This window comes from Oncorhynchus tshawytscha, linkage group LG07, assembly GCF_018296145.1.
Source record: "Oncorhynchus tshawytscha isolate Ot180627B linkage group LG07, Otsh_v2.0, whole genome shotgun sequence".
NCBI lineage: Eukaryota > Metazoa > Chordata > Actinopteri > Salmoniformes > Salmonidae > Oncorhynchus > Oncorhynchus tshawytscha.
Genome location: NC_056435.1, coordinates 39,560,737 through 39,587,199, shown reverse-complemented (window position 1 = coordinate 39,587,199; position 26,463 = coordinate 39,560,737). Strand labels below are relative to the sequence as shown.

General features: G+C 43.9%; 1 protein-coding gene across 1 annotated transcript in view; it reads left to right on the top strand.

Moving 5' to 3' along the window:
* LOC112254482 (rho guanine nucleotide exchange factor 10-like protein) overlaps nucleotides 1–26,463 on the top strand; it is a 149,145-nt gene that overhangs the window by 64,709 nt on the left and 57,973 nt on the right. Inside the window, exon 14 of the mRNA XM_042324390.1 lies at nucleotides 14,533–14,604. Coding sequence (XP_042180324.1) covers nucleotides 14,533–14,604 — 72 coding nt within the window. The remainder of the gene's footprint in view (nucleotides 1–14,532; nucleotides 14,605–26,463) is intronic.

The window sequence follows — 26,463 nt, the reverse complement described above, 5'->3', positions numbered from 1 at the left end:
AGAGGGACCGACCTCGGCGGAAGTCGTGACAATAATTCAGATAGCCATGTTAGCCTCGCCTTCATGTGGGTCTTAGCAAGCTAACAACCAGGCTTGGTAGTGCTAGGTATCAACAGCCAATCCAGTAGGGACTGGAAGCTATAACAAGCATGTGTATTCTCTTCCCTTTCTAAGGAGGACATCACATCACATGTGTGCTATGGTGGTCATTGTAGCGCATGTCACATGCTTGTCTCAGTGAAGATCATGCTTGTGCATACAACATGTCTCCCTAGAGCCCAGGAATGTGGCACCATCACACTACTCACTTTCAAACCGCCGTCAGAGGATGGCGGTTCTTGATCACGAAGGCAGCAGTGAGAGAAATGGGCGTGCCTGCATCTGGACACACAGCAGAAACCCTCTACGTCTCCTCCAGACTAAAAAAAGCATCCCCCTCAGCGTCTCGTAGGCTCTAAGAGGTCTAAGGCCATAAAGATTTTCAGAATTGTTTTTTTTCCCCACATTCCGTTTATAAGGGCATTAGAAGGAAATAAGATGGTGATGGCTGGTATGCAGCAGTAGAGCTCTTTATAATGCTTTATTTATACTTCATTATGTAGTCTCTGAAGTGGATAGTGACAAGCTTTTTTCTATTTTTTGTTGTTGAGGATTAGCTCCTGTGAACAGAGACTGCAACAGAGACTGGCTAATATACTCGATTAGTACACAGAGATCACTAGCCTCGCCAAGCAAGGTCACTGTTATTGGGTTTTTAAATCCATTAAACAGACGTCATGGCGAGACCATTTCAGTGCAGTGTAGACACATTAAACATGGTCACTGGGTTCTCTGCACTTGCTTACTGGACTTGTTGTGTGTGTGTGCTGTGTGCTGTACATGTCCCTTCCGCTCTCTGTCTCATCCATCTTTCCTGCTGATGGGAGGATAAGAGAGGAGGCAGTGGCGTGTTCTACTACTGGCCCTAAAGGAGTGACTCAGAGTGCTGGAGATGAGTTTGTAGAGGGGCCATCACCACTGGTCTCAGGCTGTAAGTGTTAATGGAGTCTTTTTATAGCTCCGTTGGGTTTGAAAGATCTGCTGATTTATGACAATGACTCGAAGCTGTTATTTCATTGGTGGAAAAGGTGGCTCAATGTGTGTTTGTCACCATGCCATAGATGACGTGCCCATGAAATAGGGATAAAAAAAGAGGGAGAGAAAGGGAAAGGTGCCCTTTCCCTGATGCAACATCCATCTGTTGGTTTATTTTTTTTCCCTCCCCAACATGTTTTTGGGTAAAGTCATCAGGATGACACCTTATGCAATCGCTCTCTTCCTCTGTTCTTCATGAAGGTCGTTCTCTTCCTTTCTGAGCAGCAGATATCATCCTCCTCTCTGATTTGTGGGGAACAGATGCCATAGCATGGATTAAAAGCTCTTCCTCAACACAGATCCGCTGGGACGTAGCAGGCTCCCTTTCTACTCTGCAGCGCTATCTCTCTGGCAAACATAAACACAGAAACAGCGGGGTGAAAAAGTGCCTGTGCTTGCCTGTTTGAAAAGCACATTCCGTCCCTCCAGCCATTTTCCCCATCCCTCATCAAGGCTTTGCTTTATTAATTGCTAAAGCCGTAACCTCCTCAGCCCCCCTGTCTCACAGGAGCAGCGTAATTCATTAGGAGGGCTATAGATTTCTGGTGAAGTGGGGTTCATTTCAAACAGCCCTAATCTGTCACTTGTTTATTCATCTCCTTCCTCCTCTCTCCCGGTGTGTCACCCAGCGTCAGAGGACAACTGATCTCTCCACACTAACAGTCAGCCGCTGCTCATCCCCACAGTTCAAATGGGACAAGGAGACAGGCCCTCGGAGGGAGGATTATGGGGATGCAGAAGGAAGTGTCAATCTAATTTCTCTGTTCTAGCTGGATCACAGCAGATGTGTCGCCTGGATACGGCTGGGCCTCCCGGTCAACGCGGCAGGGTCACTGGGCACAGCAACAAAAAAAACTGCTGCAGTCCAGACACGCCTAGCCTAGGTTGTCACCATCACCATCATGGGGACACAGTGACAGCACACAAGCTTCTACTGCTTAACACTCCCTATCAAAGAAGCACTCTTTATAGGTTCAGGGCAAGAGCCACACTTCTGGGTTTTAGAGAAAACAACTCACTGGGAGTTGTGGCTGTTCCAACATCTTAACCCAGATGTAGTGTAGACAGATACCAAGGTCTCATCTTTGTGGATCTCTTCATGTCATTACTAAAGAGTATCAGATGCCAAACGTATTGAGCCAAGGTAATGTTTTATATTGCTGGTGATAGTCAGCACAACTCCTCTACCTCAGCTTCCTGCTGGGTATATTGGGCTCCCCCCCTGTGAGTAGATTGTTAGTGTTGTGGCGGTCTGTAGAGTCTTCAGAGGTAAACTCAAATAGCACTGATGAAGTATATGAGTTTTATTGGACATAGACCTAAAGTATGGCGATTAAATATGTATGAAGGTAGAATTAATCACACGTGCTTTACATTATCATCCGTTCAAGCCTCTGAATGATGTCAACATCCCTATGAATACTCCCCAACTATATTAATGGATAGCCATAACACGTATGATTTGACAGAAAATGTGGACTGTCTGGTCGCATGCATTGATTTGTTTGTGTGATTACCATGGTAGTAAAATGGTTATCACAACCCTCAGTTCTTCCTTGTTTAAAGCTTTTTCTGTCTGGCTTCCATCAAGCTGAGGAACACTCAACTCTGTTCTCTTATATCGAGGCAGAGTTGACTTTAAATAACTGGTCGCGGGATTTGCTAGCAACAACATTGAGTCACCATCAGTCAATTCTTGTAAAAATGTAAATTGTGAAAACCCTATGTTTGTTCTGTACAACTGCGGTCCTTCCGCGGGGGGCTGAAATTCATACCTTTGATAAACTTTTAGCAACCACTAACTTTTTCCTAATTTGTGTTGCTCATAGTACATACTACATACTACGTCAATTGAGATTAAAATTGGATCCGTGGAATCCAGGATCAGTGGAATCCAGGATCCTTGGGACGTCCCTACACCATTGAAGTTGAAATTTAAAATGGTTAGTAAGTGTGAATTTCATCACCCCGCGGAAGGACCGCAGTTGTACAGGACAAACATAGGTACAGCAGTGGAGGCTCCTCAGATGAGTAAGGGGAGGACCATGATCCTCAGTGAATTTCAGAAAATAAATTATTAGATAAAACTATACTAAATATATTCACGGCACCAAATCATTTATTAAAACACACTGTTTTGCAATGAAGATATACGGTAGTGTAACGGAGGAGTAGCAAGGATCGGACCAATACGCAGGGTGGTAAGTGTCCATGATACTTTAATAATAACTGAACACGACTCAATACAAAAATAACAAAGTGAATGGAAACGAAAACTGAAACAGTCCTGAATGGTGACACAAACAACAAAACAGGAAACCGAAACATTCCTGAATGGTGACACAAACAACAAAACAGGAAACAATCACCCACGCAACACAGGTGGGAAAAGGCTACCTAAGTATGATTCTCAATCAGAGACAACTAATGACACCTGCCTCTGATTGAGAACCATACCAGGCCAAACACAAAACACAACATAGAAAAACAAACCTAGACAACCCACCCAACTCACGCCCTGACCATACTGAAACAAAGACATAAGAAAATAACTAAGGTCAGAACGTGACAAGTAGCCTCAACAGCACTCTCTGGGGTAGCACCATGGTGTAGCCAGGGGACAGCTAGTTTCTGGCTACACCAGAAACTCTAGAAACTCTACATTGACTCTAATATAAAACCTAGGAAGCTCATGGTTCTCACCCCCTTCCATAGACTTACACAGTAATTATGACAATGTCCGGAGGACGTCCTCCAATGTATCAGAGCTCTTGCAGTTTGAACTGACATGCTGTCGACCTAATCAAAGGATCAGTAAATTAATCTAGTACTGAAAGAATAAACTACAGTAGGCTAGCACCACAGTGCATACAATGTGCTAGTAGTTTACTCAAATAAAGAGAAATATGTATTTATTCAAAAATGAAGGGGAAGAAAGAGACTTTATTGTCACTGGGGGCCATCTGTGTAACTGCTAAACTGCTTGCTGTACACTGTACTGCATGATTGTAGCAGGTTTATTCAAGCGTTAGTTCCATTAGCTAGCTATGTTGACTATGACGTTAGCTAATATGGTGACAACGATGTAAGCTGTGTGTAGCGGTTCGCGGTTATGGTATGAAGGTTTGGGTTGAATTTTTTTTTTTCCGCATGGTTACAGTCCACAAGCAAAGGGAAAAGATGAGCGGAGGAGAGCACGTAGATGTGAGAAGGAATTATACAACAAGCAAATAATTATGGTCTTTGTATGTGGCTGCTACAAAAGTGAATTGTGTTTGCAGTGATCAGGGGTTTTGAGGAAGAGCTTTTATGTTTCTTAAACGCAAGCAAATAGAATGAAACGGGGATAAACATACCTAAATTTGTAGAAACTTTTGCAACTGTTGTACTAATGATTACACCCTAGATCAGCTGTATGCAGGCAAGCGTGGGCGAGATGATATTGAATGTGTCACCTTGATTACTCAAATTTTTCTCTTGACCTACGTGGTAAACATTCATTCAGAAGCTAGGTTGTAGCATTCTAATGATGGGTATAGGGAAAATGTTTGTATCACGTAGTAGCCTAAACCAATTGACGTTACATTGTGCCGGGTGAATGGAATATGAATGACAGTCATCCAATATACTGTAATAGAAATAAGGCCATGCTTATTTAAAAAATATATCTTCCCTCAATTTAAACTGCACCGACCTCCACTGAGGTACAGGTAAGCGTTTTCAGAATTGACATTTTTTAAAGATTCAACGGATGGTGATTCAATGTTGTTGCTAGCGAGCAGTTATCAATAGTCAACTCCACCTCGATATAAGAGAACAGAGTCGAGTGTTCCTCAGCTTGCTTCCATCCATGTCCTCTCTACTGCACTCCATACCAACAGACGACAGTGTGGTGCTGGTGTTCAGGTGCAGGGGCAGCCTGAGCCGTTGCACAGCTGGACTGCGACGTCATCTACAACGAGGCTGATCCGTTGCTGTGACATTTACATACCAATTACTGGAAATCATCCGTGCTCTAGCAATGCCTGGGAGTAGGGAAAGCCACCCCTGTCCTCAACCCCTCCACCCTTGGCCCAGCGTCTCACTTCACTCTGTTCCTGTCAAGATAGCGCACAGACACATTGTACAACCAGGAGGGGAACACAGCAGATGGGCTAAATCTTAGCCTACTTTTGCATGATATAAAAGGAGACTAATGTGCCAGAATTATATGAAATCATTGTATCACTATAAAGAATACAAAACAAACTTGTTCTGCATCCCACCCTGTTCTGAATGTTCCTATTGCATTGTTCCTGTCTGTTTGTTGTGTTGGTTTGTTCTCTCCTTCTCTCTGTGTTTGTTCTCTCCTTCTCTCTGTTCTTCTCCACTAATTACTCGTGTCAGTAATCCCTCTACCTGAATCCAATACATGGCCCACTGCCAGATTTTACTAGAACACTAGCTACCTCCATGTAGAAAACTGTAAGACAAAACCAAATGTTTGAGGACAGCACTTTGTGAGAGTACCCAGCACAGCACCCTCTTTTGAGCACATATTGGCTTATTGACTACTGTGTTCATATTCAGAAATGTATAAGAAGTTGGCTTGTTTTTTTTTACATTGACCAGAACATTAATCAAGTCGCGGCTTACAAAAACAGAAAATGTATTAGTATTTTTGAGAGAGTCGTGCATTGAATTTCTATTTTGTCGAGCCAATCTGGCCACAATAGAATGGTACAGGGGAAATTCCAAACCCAGGATATTACTTGATTCTATGTAGAGACGCCCTGGCAAATGTGCGCACGTCCCACTGTTTTTGTCTCAGTGGGCACCAGAGGACCCTTTGATCTGAGTCCCATGCCATCTGATCAGGAGGATTAAACCCTGTGCCTCCCGTTTGGTGCCATCCAGAACCCCTGTCGAGGCAGCGTTGTGGTTGTGACATCTTATAGGTGGGCAGAGATCCCCATAGCCCAGAACAATTTGGCCTCATGCAGATAGATTTGTGCCTGGCAGAGAGAGGGAAAGATGGACGAAGGGAGGCGATTGACGCCACAGAGAACTCTTGACCTGTGGTCCTCTTTTGAAACCCATTTATCGGGGAGAGTCCATCGCTTTCATCCAGGCGAGTAGGAACCGCCCACCATGGCCGCGGGGACGGAGAGGGAGCGACATGCGGAAATTGCATCACATTAGCCGGACATGTTGCAATCGGTCAGCGAGCAGCTGTGAAGGACACAAGGAAGAGAAAAATCTGGGTTGAGTCACGAATATGAGTTTGTGATGTCCTGGCAATGTCAGGCTGCGCTCAGAGCAGAGATATGCAAAACCACTCTCCCACTTCATTCCAGTTATTGCTTGATATGATCTGTGGGATAGCCAAAGGAGACAGCCAATCGTTACTCTACAGTCAGTACTTAGAAAATTGAAGGAGACATCCCTGGCCAGGCTTAATAATAAGCTGATTGCCATATGTTTAGCCTGGAGCTTTGACCACACTATGAGCTACGGGTCAATGAAGAGTTAAAAACAGAAAGCAGCAGCACCCTATTCAATGAATTCCTACTGCTGCAGATGGTTTAATCATAGTCTTCCAATGATGTTGAATATTCGGAGTAATAGAGGGCTGCAAGCACAGCAGGTGGTTGACACTTTGATCTCTGTCCGTTGACGCTCATGGAATTTAAATCGCTGGATGACATCCAGCTCATGAAATGATAACATGAGCAGTGTGTCTCAACTTTGATCCTGCCATCCTTCTGGGTTAGATTCACTGGAGGATATTGAACAACTAACAAGCAAACACAGGTCTGTCCGATTGGTGGCAGTGACATGTGCTCTTATATCTCCCTCTCTAACTTTAAGCATCAGCTGTCAGAGCAGCTTACCGATCACTGTACCTGTACACAGCCAATCTGTAAATAGCACAGCCAACTACCTCATCCCCTTATTATTACTTACCCTCTTGCTCTTTTGCACCCCAGTATCTCTACTTGCACATCATCTGCACATCTATCACTCCAGTATTAATGCTAAATTGTAATTATTTCACCTCTATGGCCTATTTATTGCCTACCTCCCTACTCTTCTACATTTGCACATGCTGTACATAGATTTTTCACATTTTATTTTCTATTGTGTTATTGACTGTATGTTTGTATATGTGTAACTCTGTGTTGTTGTTTTTGTCACACTGCTTTGCTTTTTCTTGGCCAGGTTGCAGTTGTAAATGAGAACTTGTTCTCAACTGGCCTGCCTGGTTCAATAAAGGTGAAATAAAAATGTAAAATTAAAAAGTCTGGAAGCTGTCTAAGAGCGTCTCTATAAATACTGCCACTGACTGTGTGAGTGTGCCTTTGTGTGCATACACGTGCTTGTGTGTGTGTGTTGGTTTACTTTTGGGAAGGGGGCGTTACCTGACTGCCACTGTTCAACCCTAACCCTCTATTGATTACATTCCTGTGAGATAATCCACTGTGATTCCCTTGTACAGAATACTAAACATGTATCATGCAGTGAACACATCCTATTCTCTAGCACATGCTCAAGGCAGTTTGTGTGGATGGTAATGGTGAATTGCCACACAGTCTTGTCCGCATGTTCACAATAAAACCCCTGAAAGTCCTAACCTGCTTAGTTTGCTTTACCTGCAGCCATTCATTTCAGTTTGACTGGAAATTCAGTTCCCGGCCTACGGCAACGGGAGGGTGCAGTGAGGGATTCAGTTGGGAGCAGGCGCCAGAGCCAGTCAATTATCAGTTAATAAACAGTGGAGGTTTTCTATTAGTGTCTGTTAGTGCGTGTGAGAGATTGCTATGTGGAATTGGGAGGGGGGCACTGTGACTATGTGGTATTGAGCAGGAAAGGATAGGAGAGTGGAGGGGAGGGAGGAGGAGCTTTGCCTTGGGTGTATTATACCTAAATCCATTGGGTTGCTTTAACTTGGCTTGTTTTGTTGTAATTCTGAGCTTAAAATATAATATATGTGCAAACAAACTCAACATTCTCTGCTGGGCAGGCCCAAACTGTAAGCTCGGGAATCACACTCTAAAAGACATCCCATCAGTGATGATACTGCACACTTTCCAATAAACATAATCCATTACACAGACAATGCAATGCCTGTTTGCTGCAGTGTGACTTCTCATTGATAACGTTACAGGTCCACTGGGTTCGATATTTGTGCATCGTAGAAGCCCAGCAATCGTCACACATCTAATGTGTGGTAAATGTAGACACAGTGGAGTATATATTTCACAGCGGCTGCACAGGAACTTAACTTTAAGGGTTAACACACACGTCCACCTGTGTTTCCCTCAGGAGGAAAACAACATTAATTGGTTCTGGGTAAGTCATCCCTCTCTTGTCGAAGCAGAGACGACAAAAGCCTGATAACACATGTAAACTGTATAAATAGTATATAACATGGTTCTATTGTGTACTGTTACCAGTGACAGTACCTTCAATCACAGGCTAGATTATTGGATTTGACAGCAAATGTTGATGCATATAACTGTCTGGCTGCCATTGATGCAATATAAAACATGAATAGTGACAATCATAGAGGGGAAGGCCAGTCCCTGATGATGTGTGTAGGAATGTCTATGGCTATACATCCTTCCTCAGTTTTCCTAGCATGCTGCAGTGCAGCTCTGGCCTACACTAACCATAGTGGCCACCTGAAGGCGGCATATGGGCTGGCGCACCCTTGGGGTAATGGGTGGGGCAGACTCAGTGTCAGGCGTTGGGTCACTGGGAATCGGCAGCTGGGAGACCGCCCTCTCATCGCACCAACAAATCCCCCTTTAATTAGCTCACATGCTGATCCTCTTCCCCACAGTCCCCAAAGTCCTCCATCAAATCTCCCCTCGATCTGGCTTACCTGCCTCCCTCCCTCCATCTTCCCTACATCCTCCCTCCTCCAACTGGGATCTTGTCTGCTCTCCTTGGCAGACAGCTGTAGTAGACGGTGAGGGAGAGTAGGCTGCTGACTGACAACTGCCTTAGCGAAACCTAGATTTTTAAATGGTTCCTCACTGACACCTTATTAGAATGGGCAACCTCAATGGTGTGTGCATCGCTGGAAACCCCACATGCTGCCTTATTACCTGTCGATGCTTCCTGTACATTTTAGGTGGAACTGGTTCACACCCTCCAGCATTATGATTTACAATATTGAGCGTCCACTAGTCATTGTCAACACTAAAGATGTGCATAATCTAGCACGTGCATTTAGTTCAAGGTGCTAGCTACACATATATATTTAATTTTTTAAATATTTATATTTTACTTGGCAAGTCAGTTAATAACAAAAGTGGGTTAGCACGACAGATTTGTACCTTGTCAGCTCGGGGATTCGATCTTGCAACCTTTCGGTTACTAGTCCAACGCTCTAACCACTAAGCTAAAACAAACACACACACACACACACACACACACACACACACTCTCTCTCTCTCTCTCTCTCTCTCTCTCACTCTCTCACTCACTCACTCACTCACTCACTCACTCACTCACTCACTCACTCACTCACTCACTCACTCACTCACTCACTCACTCACACACACACACACACACACACACACACACACACACACACACACACACACACACACACACACTCACTCACTCACTCACTCACTCACTCACTCACTCACTCACTCACTCACTCACTCACTCACTCACTCACTCACTCACTCACTCACTCACTCACTCACTCACTCACTCACTCACTCACTCCATGCTTCACGGTGGGAACCAGACATGGGGAGATCATCCGTTCACCTACTCTGCATCTCACAAAGACACAGGGGTTGGAACCAAAAATCTCAAATTTGGAATCATCAGACCAAAGGACAGATTTCCACTGGTCTAATTTCCATTGCTTGTGTTTCTTGGTCCAAGCAAGTCTCTTTTTCTTATTTGTGTCCTTTAGTAGTGGTTTCTTTGCAGCAATTTGACCATGAAGGCCTGATTCACGTAGTCTCCTCTGAACAGTTGATGTTGAGATTTGTCTGTTACTTGAATGCTTTGAAGCATTTATTTTGGCTGTAGTCAGAGGTGCAGTTAACTAATGAACTCATCCTCTGCAGCAGAGGTAAATCTGGGTCTTACTTTCCTGTGGCAGCCCTCATGAGATCTAGTTTCATTATAGCGCTAGATGGTTTTTGCAACTGCACTTGAAGAAACTTTAAAACTTCTTGAAATGTCCGCATTGACTGACCTTCATGTCTCAAAGTAATGATGAACTGTCGTTTGTCACGTGTGCTCCCACTCCGGCCTTTAGGACACCAGGATGCTCGTTATGGCGCACACCTGTCACTGACGTTATGCGCACCTACGCGTCATCAGACTCACCTGGACTCCATCACTTCCCTGATTACCGTCCCTATATATGTCACTCCCTTTGGTTCCTTCTCGAGGCTTCATTATTTCTGACTCTGTTTTCATGTCGGTGCGTTGTTTGTGTTTCGTGTTCATTGTGTGATTCAACGCACTCATTACATCGTTTCTCTTTGCATATTTGAGCTGTTTTTGCCATAATGTGGACTTTGTCTTTTACCAAATAGGGCTACATTCTGTATACTGTCATGGAAATTCTAAAGAGAGACTGTAGATTCTTTCAAACAACATTACTAAGATTTGCAAAAATTGAGCAGTCAACAATCCACTCCACATACAGTGTAGTTCAGAGCTGAAAGGTCAATGAACAGACGTTGGTTGAGAGACTGCCAAGAGTGTGCAAAACTGTCATCAAGGAAAAGGATGGCTACTTTGAAGAATCTCAAATATGAAAAATATTTTAATTTGTTTAACACTTTTTTGGTTACTACATGATTCCATATGTGTTACTCATAGATTTGATGTCTTCACTATTATTCTACAATGTAGAAAATAATAAAAATAAAGAAAAATCCTGGAATTGGTAGGTGTGTCCAAACTTTTGACAGGTACTATGTGTGTTATATATATATATATATATATATATATATGAGAGAGAGACACATCAAACTCTGACTGTGAAAATTACCTTCAAAGGCCAGCGGTCTCCGGTGACTGATAAAACCCACTGTCTGCAGCCCACAAAACCAGCAGTATATCCCATCGCTACGCTGCTGTCCCTTTGCTTCGGCTACCAGCCTCCTCCTTCTAACCGCAGGGCTTCCATATGGGGCCATATTATTACTGCCGTTTAATTACCAATCAAAAAACATCTCACTCCTCGTAGCTAGCCAAGAGGAATAGCAGGCAGAGAGGGAGAGAGATTGGAACATGTGGGCTCTATAAGCAGAGAGAGAGAGAAGAAAAACGGGGCGGCAGAGCAAGAGATTGATGGAGAGAGACAGTGCATCTGCGTGATGAATGTGAATAGATGTAGAGAGACCGAGGGGATCTAGAGGAGCGCATTCACTGGACAGATGGGCAGAAGCAGTCATCTGTCCTGCATCATTTTTTGGGGGGGTGTTTTGTGTTTACAAACACACCCTGCAAGGGAGAGAGGGAGGGATTTAGCAAGTGAATGTTATAAATTACCCATGATTGATGTTTCCTGCCTTTTGGACAACAGTAAATGGCGTGCAGCATCCATAGCTGACCTCTTGAGCCACATTCCCACCCCAGCACCACACAATTAGATGTTCCATCTGCCACATGGCCCAGCATCACGACCACCAATAAACATTCCCTCATGGCCATGGCTATTGTGCTGGTCAGGGAGGCTGCATGCCCACAGTGCTTTGTCTCATGGGGACACCAAGATCGAGAAGCAGCTATTCATTGGCCAACACTGAAAGCTTCCAGGTCTAAGACTGCTGTTGTTGCTCTTATTCTCTGAATGTCTATTTTTATTGTTTTACTACTGACTCATAGATCTGAGAGCTGTGCTTTTCTAAGCCAGTTATAGCCTTTGTTTTGCAGCGATTCATACTGCTCCAACTCTGGACTGGTCTGTTATGGTCTAGGTAAATGTCACACTCCTATAGCACTTACAGTCCTACAGTGGATTCCCTGTTTTTCATGTACTGTATACTGTACCTTCCCAAACTTTTTTAGTAATAGAAAATGATTTGATGCTAAAGGTTTTTTTTTATCATCCATTCATACCCAAATACATTCTCATTCAGGAGCAACATAATGGCTATAATTGTTCTGCAGGTCCCAGGTACTAGCTGTGCTCTTTCAATTGTGAGGGTACACAAACCAAGTACATGTACATTTATTGTATGTGAGGGGGTGTTGAGAAGCAGAATCTACAGATGGCTGTGGGGAGTAGGTAGGAGAGGTCTGTGCAGCAGTGAAAGGGCAAGGGTGTTATTATAACAGTAGGAGCTATGGAGACCATGGTTCAAACTCTGACAAGGTACTGTATGTCAGCCCACTCTACCTATTTTAGACAGTCATAAAATGCCTTCGTTGCAGGAGGCCACTATTATGATTGACATCCTACCAAATGAAAAGCTTTAAAGAAATATCCTTTGTTTATTTCAATATGAAACAGTCCATCCCCATCAATTTCCCATGCCTGGTGCAATTTCTCAATGTGGTACTGTCATTTTGTCAGTAGGAGAACTGTGCTGTGAGTGCTGCTTGAAAGGAAGTTCCCAATATGAAAAGAGTGGCCATTTTAGACTGACCTGTTTATTCAAATAGAAAAACACCTGTCAGACTCCAGGGATATAAACGTCAGTCATAGGTTGACAACTTAGATCTGCTGGACATGGTAACACATGTTGACGATGAATTGATACCACACCACAGAGAAACGGTCCTATGTCTTGGCTGAATCTAATCCTCTTACAGGGCTCTATAAGCCGATCCAGATGTGTAGAGTCGATCCCAAGGGAAATCAGTCTCCAGCTAGAAGAGCAACTGTACCTAAACCATATGGGGATGAATATTTAATTATCTAAATGAACAAAACAATATATAATTTTCAGTAGCGTTCCATTGGTTAAAATCAGTGGGGAAGCCAAGCCAGAAATGTAAAGCCATAGTACAACCTATGTGTTGTGATAAGTGCTTTGTTTGCTTTATAACCTGTTAGATGATATGCCTTGTGACCGTGATATATAGGCCTAAGGCCGAGACAATAAGAAGAAACAGTGGCAGAATAAATTCAACCACACCTCTGTCTGGTGAAGTCCACAAAGCATATTGCATGTAACAAACAGTTGTATGACCTACAGCATGGTCAAGTTAATGTTTCCGACATTTCGGACTAACGTTACTGAACAACTATTGATTTAGAAACACGGAGAGTTACTGCACGTAGCAAAGAAAACAGGAGCTGTCTCCACTATTCCAGCACCATCATCAAATCATCTATGCTAATACAGTGAAAACTAAAAGATACCAAAAACAATTTAGTCCAATCAACAGAAGCTAAATATGATTTGGCTGTCCATGGTTGTGATTTCTGTGTGTGTGCGAGGAAGTAGAAAAAATATGTTGACTCACCTACTTGTAGAGAAATGCTAAAGCCATCCTCCTCTCTTTCATGTTGATGAAATGGTCTATGACTTCGTCATACACTACACGCTTTGAGTTTTTGTTGTCCTATGCTACCTGACTAAAATGCTTGCTCACTGGCCTAACTTCCTTTCATGGGCAATGATGAGTCAGCTACTTAACATTAGCCTACTACATTTAGCTACATATTGAATTTCCATCCTCTCAGGCCAGGGGCACAATGTATGAATTTACGAATGGATCAGAATCACCTTTATAATCATTGGCCAGAACGGAGAATTAAGTAAAACCACAAGTCCAAATCCTTATCTCCATGCATGGCTAATTTAAGAAACTGACAATTGTAGCTTGCTAGCAAGCCACTGAGGACAACAATGCAACGAGATGCAACAATTCCATTATTTTCTGCCAATTACATTTGGCTCATAATGTGATGTGATTGGTGTGAAGCCAAATCCAAACTGGCTTCCCTTTACACTTTTCTTTTGGAGCGCCAGGACCATTCACAGTTGAGCTCACTCAGTTTAGCTCAACACTGATTGGCTATTATTTTATACTTTTTTTTAATCAAGGGAGTCCAAATTTTCGCTGGCTTCCCTTGCATTCAATGCTACGGCGGCGACAATGTCATACTATTTTTGACCAGACAGCATCTGAGACAGAGGGGTGAGAAATATTCAGCGTCTTGCGAATTGGCATGTCTATTTTCATCCTCTTACACTGCCCCCTCGGTCTAGACCCATCTAATTACTGGTGTCAAAGCAGTTAGTTATTTTCAGGAAGTTCCTGCTGCACTCTGACAAAACAACAGAACTCTGGCCAGGGCACGACTCCAGATATCTATTCCCACAAACAAGTAGCAATGAGTTTGTTTTTGGGGAAGCATGCCTACACGTCACTGGTAATATTTTTTATTGCTTAATATTTGTTTTGTTTCCTTTTTAGTTTGAAGCTGCCCTTCACAATCCAAGACAGTTCTCTGCAGGGTGCACCTTGCTACCTCAAGGCTACCTCTGGGTGAGTGACACATGCAGTGCTTACAGGCACACACGCACATGCACAGGCATGCACACAGACATGCACGTGCACACCAAAGTATTTATCAACCATTAACCATGACACATTTTGATGCTAATATTCTTCTGTAATATACTATTTATATTGGTCTCAGGATTGTTCACATCATTACATCTAAAATATTTAGCAGTGAATGTGATATAGAGGATTTTCTCTCCAAAACAATTATCATCATGGAAACTGACCCTTCACTTTCATATACACTCTTAGTAAAAAAGAAGGTGCTATCTAGACCTAAAAGGGTTCTTTGGCTGTCCCCATAGGAGAACCCTTTGAATAACTATTTTTGGTTCCAGGTAGAACCCTTTCGAAACCTTTTTGGTAGTATACGACAGTGTGGGAGAAAGAAAAGACTACAGAGGGGTTTTGTGATGAGCGGAGCACATTTCACTGGCAGACAAAAGTGCCACAATCCCTGGACTTGTTGGAATTTAGCTGGATTTAAAATAGGACCACTTTCTGTGAAAAACCATGCCTCAGAAAATCATCTGTTAATCTTTGTTTCTTTTTTTGGTGCCCCTCCTTTCTGGGAAGAATGGGCAATTGATGGGGTAATCCTCCTAAAGTAGGTTGATAAATCAGGTGGATAAATTGGGTGGATAAGGCCAGACAGTGGAAGAAGCCCTCTAGGACCTAGCTAGAAAGGCTGTGCTCCCTATCTGGGACTTAATTGTTTTAGTGGTTATCCTGAAGACTCTGAACTCTACTCACACACTCACACAACTTACACTGACACCCCAACACACACACAGACACACACACACACACACAGACAACATACGCCCACACACACATAACATTCACACACATGCATACACACACACACACACACACACACACACACACACACACACACACACACACACACACACACACACACACACACACACACACACACACTGATGATGGCACGTAACCACCCTCCTTGGGTGCTTGAAATCATTGTTCTTCCTCTGTCAATCATGGTAACCTGAAAGGAAACACGTGCCATCATCATTGTTTGCACAAAAAGCGCTTCACAGGCAAGGATATTGCTGCCAGTAAGATTGCACCAAAATCAAACATTTATCGGATCATCAAGAACTTCAAGGAAAGCTGATCCATTGTTGTGAAGAAGGCTTCAGGGCGCCCAAGAAAGTCCAGCAAGCTCCAGGACCGTCTCCTAAAGTTGATTCAGCTGCGGGATCGGGGCACCACCAGTACAGAGCTTGCTCAGGAATGGCAGCAGGCAGGTGTGAATACATCTGCACGCACAGTGAAGCAAATACTTTTAGAGGATGGCCTGGTGTCAAGAAGGGCAGCAAAGAAGCCACTTCTCTCCAGGAAAAACATCAGGGACAGACTGATATTCTGCAAAAGGTACAGGGATTGGACTGCTGAGGACTGGGGCAAAGTAATTTTCTCTGATGATTCCCCTTTCCGATTGTTTTGGGGCATCTGGAAAAAAGCTTGTCCAGAGAAGACAAGATGAGTGCTACCATCAGTCCTGTGTCATGCCAACAGTAAAGCATCCTGAGACCATTCATGTGTGGGGTTGCTTCTCAGCCAAGGGAGTGGGCTCACTCACAATTTTCGCTAAGAACACAGCCATGAATAAAGAATGTTACCAACACATCCTCCGAGAGCAACTTCTCCCAGCCATCCAGGAACAGTTTGGTGACGAACAATGCCTTTTCCAGCATGATGGAGCACCTTGCCATAAGGCAAAAGTGGCTCGGGGAACAAAACATCGATATTTTGGGTCCATGGCCAGGAAACTTCCCAGACCTTAATCACATTGAGAACTTGTGGTCCTCAAGAGGAGGGTGGACAAACAAAACCCCACAAATTCTGACAAACTCCAAGCATTGATCATGCAAGAATGGGCTTCCATGAGTCAGGATGTGGCCCTGAAGTTAATTGACAGCATGTCAGGGGGGATTGCAGAGGTCTTGAAAAAGAAGGGTCAACACTGCAAATATTGACTCTTTGCATCAACTTCATGCAATTGTCAATAAAAGCCTTTGACACTTATGAAATGCTTGTAATTTAACTTCAGTTTTTCATAGTAACATCTGACAAAAATATCTAAAGACAATGAAGCTGCAAACTTTGTGGAAATTTGTGTCAATCTCAAAACATTTGGCCACGACTGTACAGTACTTAAATAATAAATAAATAACAATGATTGAAGTGTTTTGCAATGTTTTGGCAACATTGATCTTGAGAATGTCAAGTGCTGCAGTTATGTAGGCCACATATGTGACAGATTGCAACACAAGATACAGTACCTACCTTGAAAGATCAAGTTTTGCAAAGAGTCCAGCACCCACGGTTACCTACCATGCAATCATCACAGAAAGCTTTTTAAACAGCATATATCTTCACCTAAGTAAGTGTACTTCCCAAGCTACTGTATGTCACATGCCTGTAATTATTTTCCTAACAACATCCCAACGTTAGGATTATTATTTTTTGGAAGATACACAATATCATAATAAGAGCCAGTGGATCCATGAATAAACAACTGGTTAGGCGCTCTGCTCTCCTCTGCTCACTCCCCCACTCGTCTCAGATCTACCTCCCTGGCAGGCTTGTCAAATGAGGGATGACACTAATCATGTTAAAGTGAGATGGGCTGGTGGGATTTCTGCTGGCTTTGATCACAGCAATGCCATTGTTTCTAATCAGTCTGATTCACATGCATTTCCCTGTTTGTCTACATTCGCCGCTTCACTCCCCTTCTCTGACTGGTGTATTTCCCCCTTATACCATAAATGACCTCTCCTCTCACCCTCTTCCTCAGCCACTCCGGATTTCAGATTCATCCTCATGGTTCATCCTCATGGTGTGTAACGTGATAAACAAAGCAGGACTGAAACCGAATAAGAGATAAGATTTTAGAATGAGTCATTGCCAACGTTACAAACTTGAGCGTTCACTTAGCCTCACCACCAAGGCATATCTATATTCATCCTCTTACACTGCCTCCCTCGTTCCAGACCCATCTAATTACTGCTGTCAGAGCAGTTAGATACTTTAAGGAAATGCCTGCTGCACTCTGACAAAACAACAGAACTCTGGCCAGGGCATGACTCCAGATATCTATTCCCACAAACATGTAGTGATGAGTTTGTCAGGACAGTCATTTCACTGGGTCTGTGGAGGAATTGGATGGAGAAGGACAGGGGCAGTTGGATGTGTGGGTGGTTAAGTGTAAGAGTTGGGTTTGCTTCAGGCTCTTGGTACACAGAGCCACTTATCTTGAAGCTTTGTTTTCGGGGAGCTCGTCTCTGTAGTTTTCCCCGTGTAACAGTCCATTATTTGCTCTGGCTCGCTAGCCAGAGCCCAAGGGACTTTTCCCTTCCAGATCAGCATGCTGATACAAATCTAACAAATGACTGCATGCAAATAAGGCCAGGGAGGGGAGTCGAAAGGGTCTAAAGACTATATTTATCCCAAGTCTTATTCACATAATGTGACTCCTGTGGAGATCCATCTTTGATATTCAGTGTAAGTTTTTGGGAGGTACATTACACTTCAGTTGGACAGTTGCATCAGTCCCATAGAGAGAAAAACAGCTTGGAGAATCCTGTTGAAAACCCATGATGACTTCACTTAATGATTGGAGAGCGTGATTTGGAGCCTCCTAATTGAAATTGCTACATCTCTAGGTTTACCCCCTGCCTCTCTTCCCTTCCCTTGTAGTGACATTGGCAGGCTTGACACAAGGCCAATATTTGATTTGACTTATTATTTGATTTATTAGGATCCCCATTAGCCGACGCCAATGGTGACAGCTAGTCTTACTGGGGTCCGACACATAATGAAAAAGACATTACAGACAAAAGACTTTACAATTCACATACACTACCGTTCAAAAGTTTGGGGTCACTTAGAAATGTCCTTTTTTAAAAGAAAAGCACACTTTCTGTCCATTAAAATAACATAAAATTGATCAGAAATACAGTGTAGACATTGTTAATGTGGTAAATGACTATTGTAGCTGGAAACGGCAGATTTTTTATGGTATATCTACATAGGCGTACAGAAGCCCTGTCACGATCGTTGTTGTAATCATACTAAGACCAAAGTGCAGCGTGGAATCGGTTCGACATCCTTTTATTATCAGAGAACCAAACAAAAAAACAATAAAGAATAAACGATACGTGAAGCTGAAGCAGTGCTCACATGCAACTCTACAGAAACTAGATCCCACAGAACACAGTAGTGAAATGGCTGCCTAAATATGATCCCCAATCAGAGACAACGATAAACAGCTGCCTCTGATTGGGAACCATACCAGGCCAACATAGAAATCAACACACTAGATCACTCACCCTAGTCACACCCCGACCTAACCAAAATAGAGAATAAAAGGCTCTCTATGGTCAGGGCATGTCAGTACCCCACCCCCAAAGTTACGGACTCCAGCAGCAAAACCTGACTCTATAGGGGAGGGTCCGGGTGGGCATCTAGCGTCGGTGGCGGCTCCGGTGCAGGGCAAAGTACCCAATCCACTTGTGGATTCGCTAGCATCAGTGGCGGCTCTGGTGCGGGACTTTGCCCCCGTCCAGAACACAGGTCCGGCCATGGAGCCGGGTAGAACGCCGTGCCCAGACTGGGCATCGGCTCAGAGGAGGGCCCCGGCCATGGTGCTGGGTTGTACGCCGCACCCGGACTGGGCACCGGCGCCGAAGAAGGCTCCAGCCATGGAGCTGAGTTGACCGCCGTGCCTGGACTGGGCACCGGCACAGAGGAAGGCTCCTGCCATGGAGCGGGACTGGGCGCCGTGCCTGGACTGGGCACCGGCACAGAGGAAGGCTCCTGCCATGGAGCGGGAAAGGACACAGTGGCTGGACAGGCCATCGGCGCAGAGAAGGGCTCCTGCCATGGCGCTGGACTGGGCGCCGTGCTCGGACTGGGCATCGGCGCAGAGGACGGCTCCTGCCCTGGAGCTGGAGGTTCTGGACCGTGGACCGTCGCTTGAAGCTCTGGACTGGGGAGGCGCACTGGAGGCCTGATGCATGGGGCCGGCACAGCTGGCACCGGACTGGTGTCACGCACTTCAGGGGGAGTGCGGGGAGTAGGCACAGGACGTACTGGGCTGTGGAGGCGCACTGGAGACCTGGTGCCTAGAACCGGCACCAATTGTACCCGGAACGATTACACACTTCGCACGGCGAGTGTGGGGAGCCGGCACTGGACGCACAGGGCTGTGGAGGCTTACTGAGACCTGGTGCGTGGAGCCGGAACAGTTTTAACCAGACTGCTAACACACTCCTCAGGACGAGTACGGAGAGCTGACTCAGGTGGCAGCAAATTGATGACACGCTCTTCAGGGCGAAAGTCATGCATCATACACCAACCCAACAACTCTCTCATCTCTCTCTCCTCCAGTTTCTCCATCAGCTCACTAACAGTCTCTGACTCTCTCCGTTCGCTGTCCTCCAGTTTCTCCCTCTTCTCCCAGACTGGCTCTGGCTCACAACTCGGCTCCGACGACCACCCTGTGTGCCCCCCCCCAAAATTTGGGCTGTCTTTTGGCCTTTCTATGTAGCTGCGAACCCTAGGCGTCGTCGCTGTCCTCCCTTATCTCCTTGCGTCTGTTTCAACGGAAGGCTTTCATCACCTGCTAGGATACCTTCTCCTCCTGGGCATGCTGCTTGGTCCTGGTGTGGTGGGATCTTCTGTCACGATCGTCGTTGTAATCATACTCAGACCAAAGTTCAGCGTGGAATCGGTTAGACATCCTTTTATTATCAGAGAACCGAACAAAAAAACAATAAAGAATAAACGATACTTGAAGCTCAAGTGGTGACATGGCTGCCTAAATATCACACACTCACAGTGGTGAAATGGCTGCCTAAATATGATCCCCAATCAGAGACAATGATAAACAGCTGCCTCTGATTGGGAAACATACCAGGCCAACATAGAAATCATCACACTAGATCACCCACCCTAGTCACACCCCGACCTAACCAAAATAGAGAATAAAAGGCTGTCTATGGTCAGGGCTTGACAGGTCCATTATCAGCAACAATCACTCCTGTGTTCCAATGGCACATGGTGTTAGCTAATCCAAGTTTATCATTTTAAAAGGCTAATTGATCATTAGAAAACCATTTTGCAATTATGTTAGCACAGCTGGAAACTGTTGTCCTGATTAAAGAAGCAATAAAACTGTCCTTCTTTAGACTAGTTGAGTATCTGGATCATCAGCATTTCTGGGTTCCATTACAGGTTCAAAATGGCCAGAAATAAAGACCTTTCTTCTAAAACTCGTCAGGAGTGGGAGGCCCTGGTGCACAACTGAGCAAGAGGACAAGTTCATGTCTAAAGTAACACCAAATAATTTAGTCTCCTCAACTTGTTCAACAGCGATACCATTCATTACCAGATTCAGCTTAGGTCTAGAACTTAGGCAATGATTTGTACCAAATACAATCCTCCAGTTTATTACTGACCACCCATTCCAAAACAGAATGCAACTCTTTGTTAAGGGTTTCAGTTACTTCATTAGCTGTGGTTGCGGATGCGTATATGGTTGAATCATCAGCATACATGGACACACATGCGTTGTTTAATGCCAGTGGCAAGTCATTGGTAAAAATAGAAAAGATTAGAGGGCCTAGAGAGCTGCCCTGCGGTACACTTGTCATGGAAATTTCCTCTATTTACCTAATCATGAGAGCAAACCACACACAAGTCAGAGTTAGTTATCACAAAGTCCATCTTTAATTATATGAGCTCTATCACAACCCTGTGACTCTCAGATCAATTCAGTGTCTATCTATGAATTCTCGGAGAGTCCCTTACACATTGCAACTGAGATCCTTTAATAGCAAAAGACACACATAGCCAGACAGCATTGGCATAATTTATCGTTCAGCTTTGTCTCCTAAACTGTGTTCTTTTCTCAAACTCAGAACCATAAACAAATCCTCCATATCAACAGCCATATATCAAATCCATCCTATATTGACAAGATCACAGAGACACACTGACTGGCACACAGACATTGTGGAGCCAAGAGATACACGCTTGACCTCTCCCCTCTCTCCGGCCCAAGCAACTTAGTCTTGACATAGAACAGATACTGCAAACCCCGCCACAGTATTATACAAAAACAACATTCTGATGAGAAGTAACTTACAAACATATGATGAATATAAAACATCTTACCTATGCTACCAACTAATTTTGATTATTCCCCAACACACTACACTTGACATGTTTCACATTAGAAAAGCTTTCATTAAAGAAAACCATGTGAGTTATATTAGATAGATAGCTCTTAATCCATGATATGGCAGAGGTTGAAAAGCCATATGTTTTCTCAACAACAGGTTGTGGTCAATGATATCTGGCTGCACTGAAATCTAGCATTTGGTCAACGGTTTGCTAAGAGCTGGCAGCAAGCTGATAGGTCTGCTGTTAGAACCAGTAAAGGCCGCTTTACCACTCTTGGGTAGCGGAATGACTTTGGCTTCCCTCCAGGCCTGAGGACAAAGACTTTCCTCCAGGCTCAGATTAAAGATATGAGAGATAGGAGTGGCTATATAGTCGAGTAAAATCCTTAGCATCTTTCCATGTCAATGCCAGTACCAACTTTACAAAATTCTAACATACACTGCTTTTCTTTCATTATTTGTTTTTTAATGTTTTTTTTAATGCATTTGACTTCCAATGTTTTTTTGGTGAATAAACCATCTGATTCGATGAAAGATGGAATCCATTTTTTTTCCATCATTCTTTATATCATTGATCTTGACTTCATAATACAGTTTCTACTTTTTGTTGAGTTTAGTCACATAATTTCTCAATTTGCAATAAGTCAGCCAGTCAGATGTGGAGCCAGACTTATTAGCCATTCCTTTGCCCTAGCTCGTTCAACCATACAGTTTTTCAATTCCTCATCAATCCATGGAGCCTGAACAGTTCTAACAGTCAGTTTCTTAACATGTCCATGTTTATAAATAATTGGAAGAAGGAATTTCATAAATTCATCAAGTGCAGGGTCAGACTCTCCTTATTAATCTCATCAGACCAACAAATATGTTTTAACATCATCCACATACGAGTCACAGCTAAATCTTTTGTATGACCTCTTACACAGTATTTTAGGCCCTGCTTTTGGAATTTTGGCTTTCCTGGATATAGTCACAATATTGTGATCACTGCATCCAAAGTTCTACAGTATTAGTAAAAATGTGATCAATGCATGTTCCTGTAGTGTTTGGTAACATCCTGGTAAGTTGATTAATAACCTGAACTAGATTTAAAGGCACTGGTTACAGTGAGAAGCTTACTCTTGAGTGGACAGCTTGATGAAAACCAGTCAATATTCAGGTTTCGCAATTAAGTAGACCTCTCTGTTTACTTCACATACACCATAAAGCATTTCACACATAATATTTAGATACTGACTGTTAGTGCATGGTGGCCTATAGAAACACCCCAAATGAAAAGGCTTTAGATGAAAACTAGTCAATATTCAGGTTCCCAAGAAAGTAGACCTTTCTGTTTACATCAAATCAAACTTTATTTGCCACATGTGCTGAATACAACAAGTGTAGACTTTCCCGCGAAATGCTTACTTACAAGCCCTTAACCAACAGTGTAGTTCAAGAACAATACTTTTTTTTACCAAGTAGGCTAAAATAAAAGTCATAATAAAAAGTAACCCCTTAAGGCTCTAAAGAGGGTACTGCGAACGGCCCAGTACATCACTGGGACTAAGCTTCCTGTCATCTATGGACCTATATAATAGACGGTGTCAGAGGAAAGCCCATAAAATTGTCAGAGACTCCAGTCACCCAAGTTATAAGAATAACAACAACGAGGCTATATACAGGGGGCACCGGTACCGAGTCTGTGTGCAGGGGTACAGACTAATTGAGGTAATCTGTAAATTTAGGTGGGGGCGAAGTGACTATGCATAGGTAACAAACAAACAGCAAGTACCAGCAGTGTACAAGAGGAGGGTAACAATGTAAATTGTATGGTGGCGGTTTTTGTGAATTGTTCAGCAGTCTAATGGCTTGGGGGTAGAAGCTGTTGAGGAGCCTTTTGATCCTAGACTTGGCGCTCCGGTACCGCTTGCCGTGCAGTAGCAGAGAAAACAGTCTTTAACTTGGGTGACTGGAGTCTCTGACAATTTTATGGGCTTTCCTCTGACACCGTCTGTTATATAGGTCCATAGATGACAGGAAGCTTAGTCCCAGTGATGTACTGGGCCGTTCGCACTACCCTCTGTAGCGCCTTACGGTCAGAGGCCGAGCAGTTGCCATACCAGGTGGTGATGCAACCGGTCAGGATGCTCTCCATGGTGCAGCTGTAGAACCTTTTGAGGATCTGGGGACCCATGCCAAATCTTTTCAGTCTCCTGAGGGGGAAAGGGTTTTGTCGTGCCCTCTTCACGACTGTCTTGGTATGTTTGGACCATGATAGTTTGTTAGTGATGTGGACACCAAGGAACTTGAAACTCTCGACCCGCTCCACTACAGCCCCGTCAATGTTAATGGGGGCCTGTTCGGCCCACCTTTTCCTGTAGTCCACAATCAGCTCCTTTGTCTTGCTCACATTGAGGGAGAGGTTGTTGTCCTGGCACCACACTGCCTGGTCTCTGACCTCCTCCATATAGGCTGTCTCATCGTTGTCCATGATCAGGCCTACCACTGTTGTGTCGTCAGCAAACTTAATGATGGTGTTGGAGTCGTGTTTGGCCATGCAGTCGTGGTTGAACAGGGAATACAGGAGGGGACAAGTACACTCCCCTAAGGGGCCCAGTGTTAAGGATCAGCTCTTTCCACCTGGGGAGCAGCCCGTCAGGAAGTCCAGGATCCAGTTGCAGAGGGAGGTGTTTAGTCCCAGAGTCCTTAGCTTAGTGATGAGCTTCGTGGGCACTATGGTGTTAAATGCTGAGCTATAGTCAATGAACAGCATTCTCACATAGGTGTTCCTTTTATCCAGGTGAGAAAGGGCTGTGTGGAGTGCGATTGTGATTGCGTCATCTGTGGATCTGTTGGGGCGGTATGGGAATTGGTGTGGGTCTATGAGAGATAGGAGTGGCTATATAGTCAAGTATAGTCAAGTAAATTCTAACATACAATGCTTTTCTTTCTTTCTTATTAGTTTTTTTAATGCATTTTACTTCCAATGTATTTTTGGTGAATAAACCATCTGATTCCAGATTAGTCTCCCGCTCCTTGAAAGCGGAAGCTCTAGCCTTTAGCTCGATGCGGATGTTGCCTGTAATCCATGTCTTCTGGTTGGGATATGTAGGTATAGTCACTGTGGGTACGACTTCGTCGATGCACTTATTGATGAAGCCAATGACTGAGGTGGTGTGTTCCTCAAGCCATTGGATGAATCCCGGAACATATTCCAGTCTGTGCTAGAAAAACAGTCCTGTAGTTTAGCATCCGCATCATCTGACCAGTTCCGTATTGAGAGAGTCACTGGTACTTCCTTCTTTAGTTTTTGCTTGTAAGCAGGAATCAGGAGGATAGAATTATGCTCAGATTTGCCAAATGGAGGGTGGGGGAGAGCTTTGTATGCATCTGTGTGTGGAGTAAAGGTGGTCTAGGATTTTTTTCCCCCCTGGTTGCATGCTGGTGAACATGTGGTAAAACTGATTTAAGTTTGCCTGCATTCAAGTCCCCGGCCACTAGGAGCGCCGCTTCTGGGTGAGCAATTTCTTTTTTTCTTATGGCCTTATAGAGTTGGTTGAGAGCGGTCTTAGTGCCAGCTTCGCTTTGTGGTGGTAAATAGACGGTTACGAATAATACAGATGAGAACTCTCTTGGTAGAAAGAGTGGTCGACAACTTATCATAATGTACTCTACTGCAGACCAGCAATACCTTAAGACTTCTTTAATATTAGACATCGCGCACCAGCTGTTATTGACAAAAAGACACACACCCCCACCCCTCATCTTAGTGTCTCATCTTAGCGTCTCTCTTCTGCCGGTGCATGGAATTTCCCGCCAGCTCTATATTGTCCGTTTCTTCGTTCAGCCACGTCTCGGTGAAACATAGGATGTTACAGTTTTTAATGTCCCGTTGGTAGGATGATCTTAATAATAGGTCATCAATTTTATTGCATCTTGGCAAGGCGAATGGAAGGCATTGGGAGTCTACTAGCTCGCCTCCGGCTTCTCAGAAGGATCCCCGATCTGCGTCCCCTTTTCTTCACGCAAAAGGCGTGGATCTGGGCCTGTTCCATTGAAAGCAGGATATCCTTCTTGTCTGACTCGTTAAAGGAAAAAGTTTCTTCCAGTCCGTGGTGAGTGATCGCTTTTCTGATGTCCAGAAGTTCTTTTTGGTCATAAGAGGCGGTAGCAGCAACATTATGTACACAATAAGTTAAAAAATAAGTTACACAAAACTGTATAACGTCAGCCATGTTCGTTGGCGCCATCTTAACCAGATACATTGTCAAACTTTTCACATATATTATTTAGATACTGACTGTTAGAACTTGGTGGCCTACAGCAACACCCCAAAAGAAAAGGCTTTAGATGTGCCAGGTGAACCTTCAACCACAACACTTCAATAACATTTGACATAAGATCTTCTCTAAGCATTACAGGGATATGACTCTGAATATATACAGCAACACCTCCCCCATAAGCATTCCTGTCTCGTTTATAGATGTTATATTCTTGTATTCAATACGATCATGATACTTGCAGAATCAAGAGGAAGTGGGGGATGATTGCCAGGCCAGTTTTGATCATGTCAGGTCCGCTCTCTTCTTTTGTCAGGAATTTTTGTTTTGATGGACTGCTACTGGTGGCTGACACAAAGTGT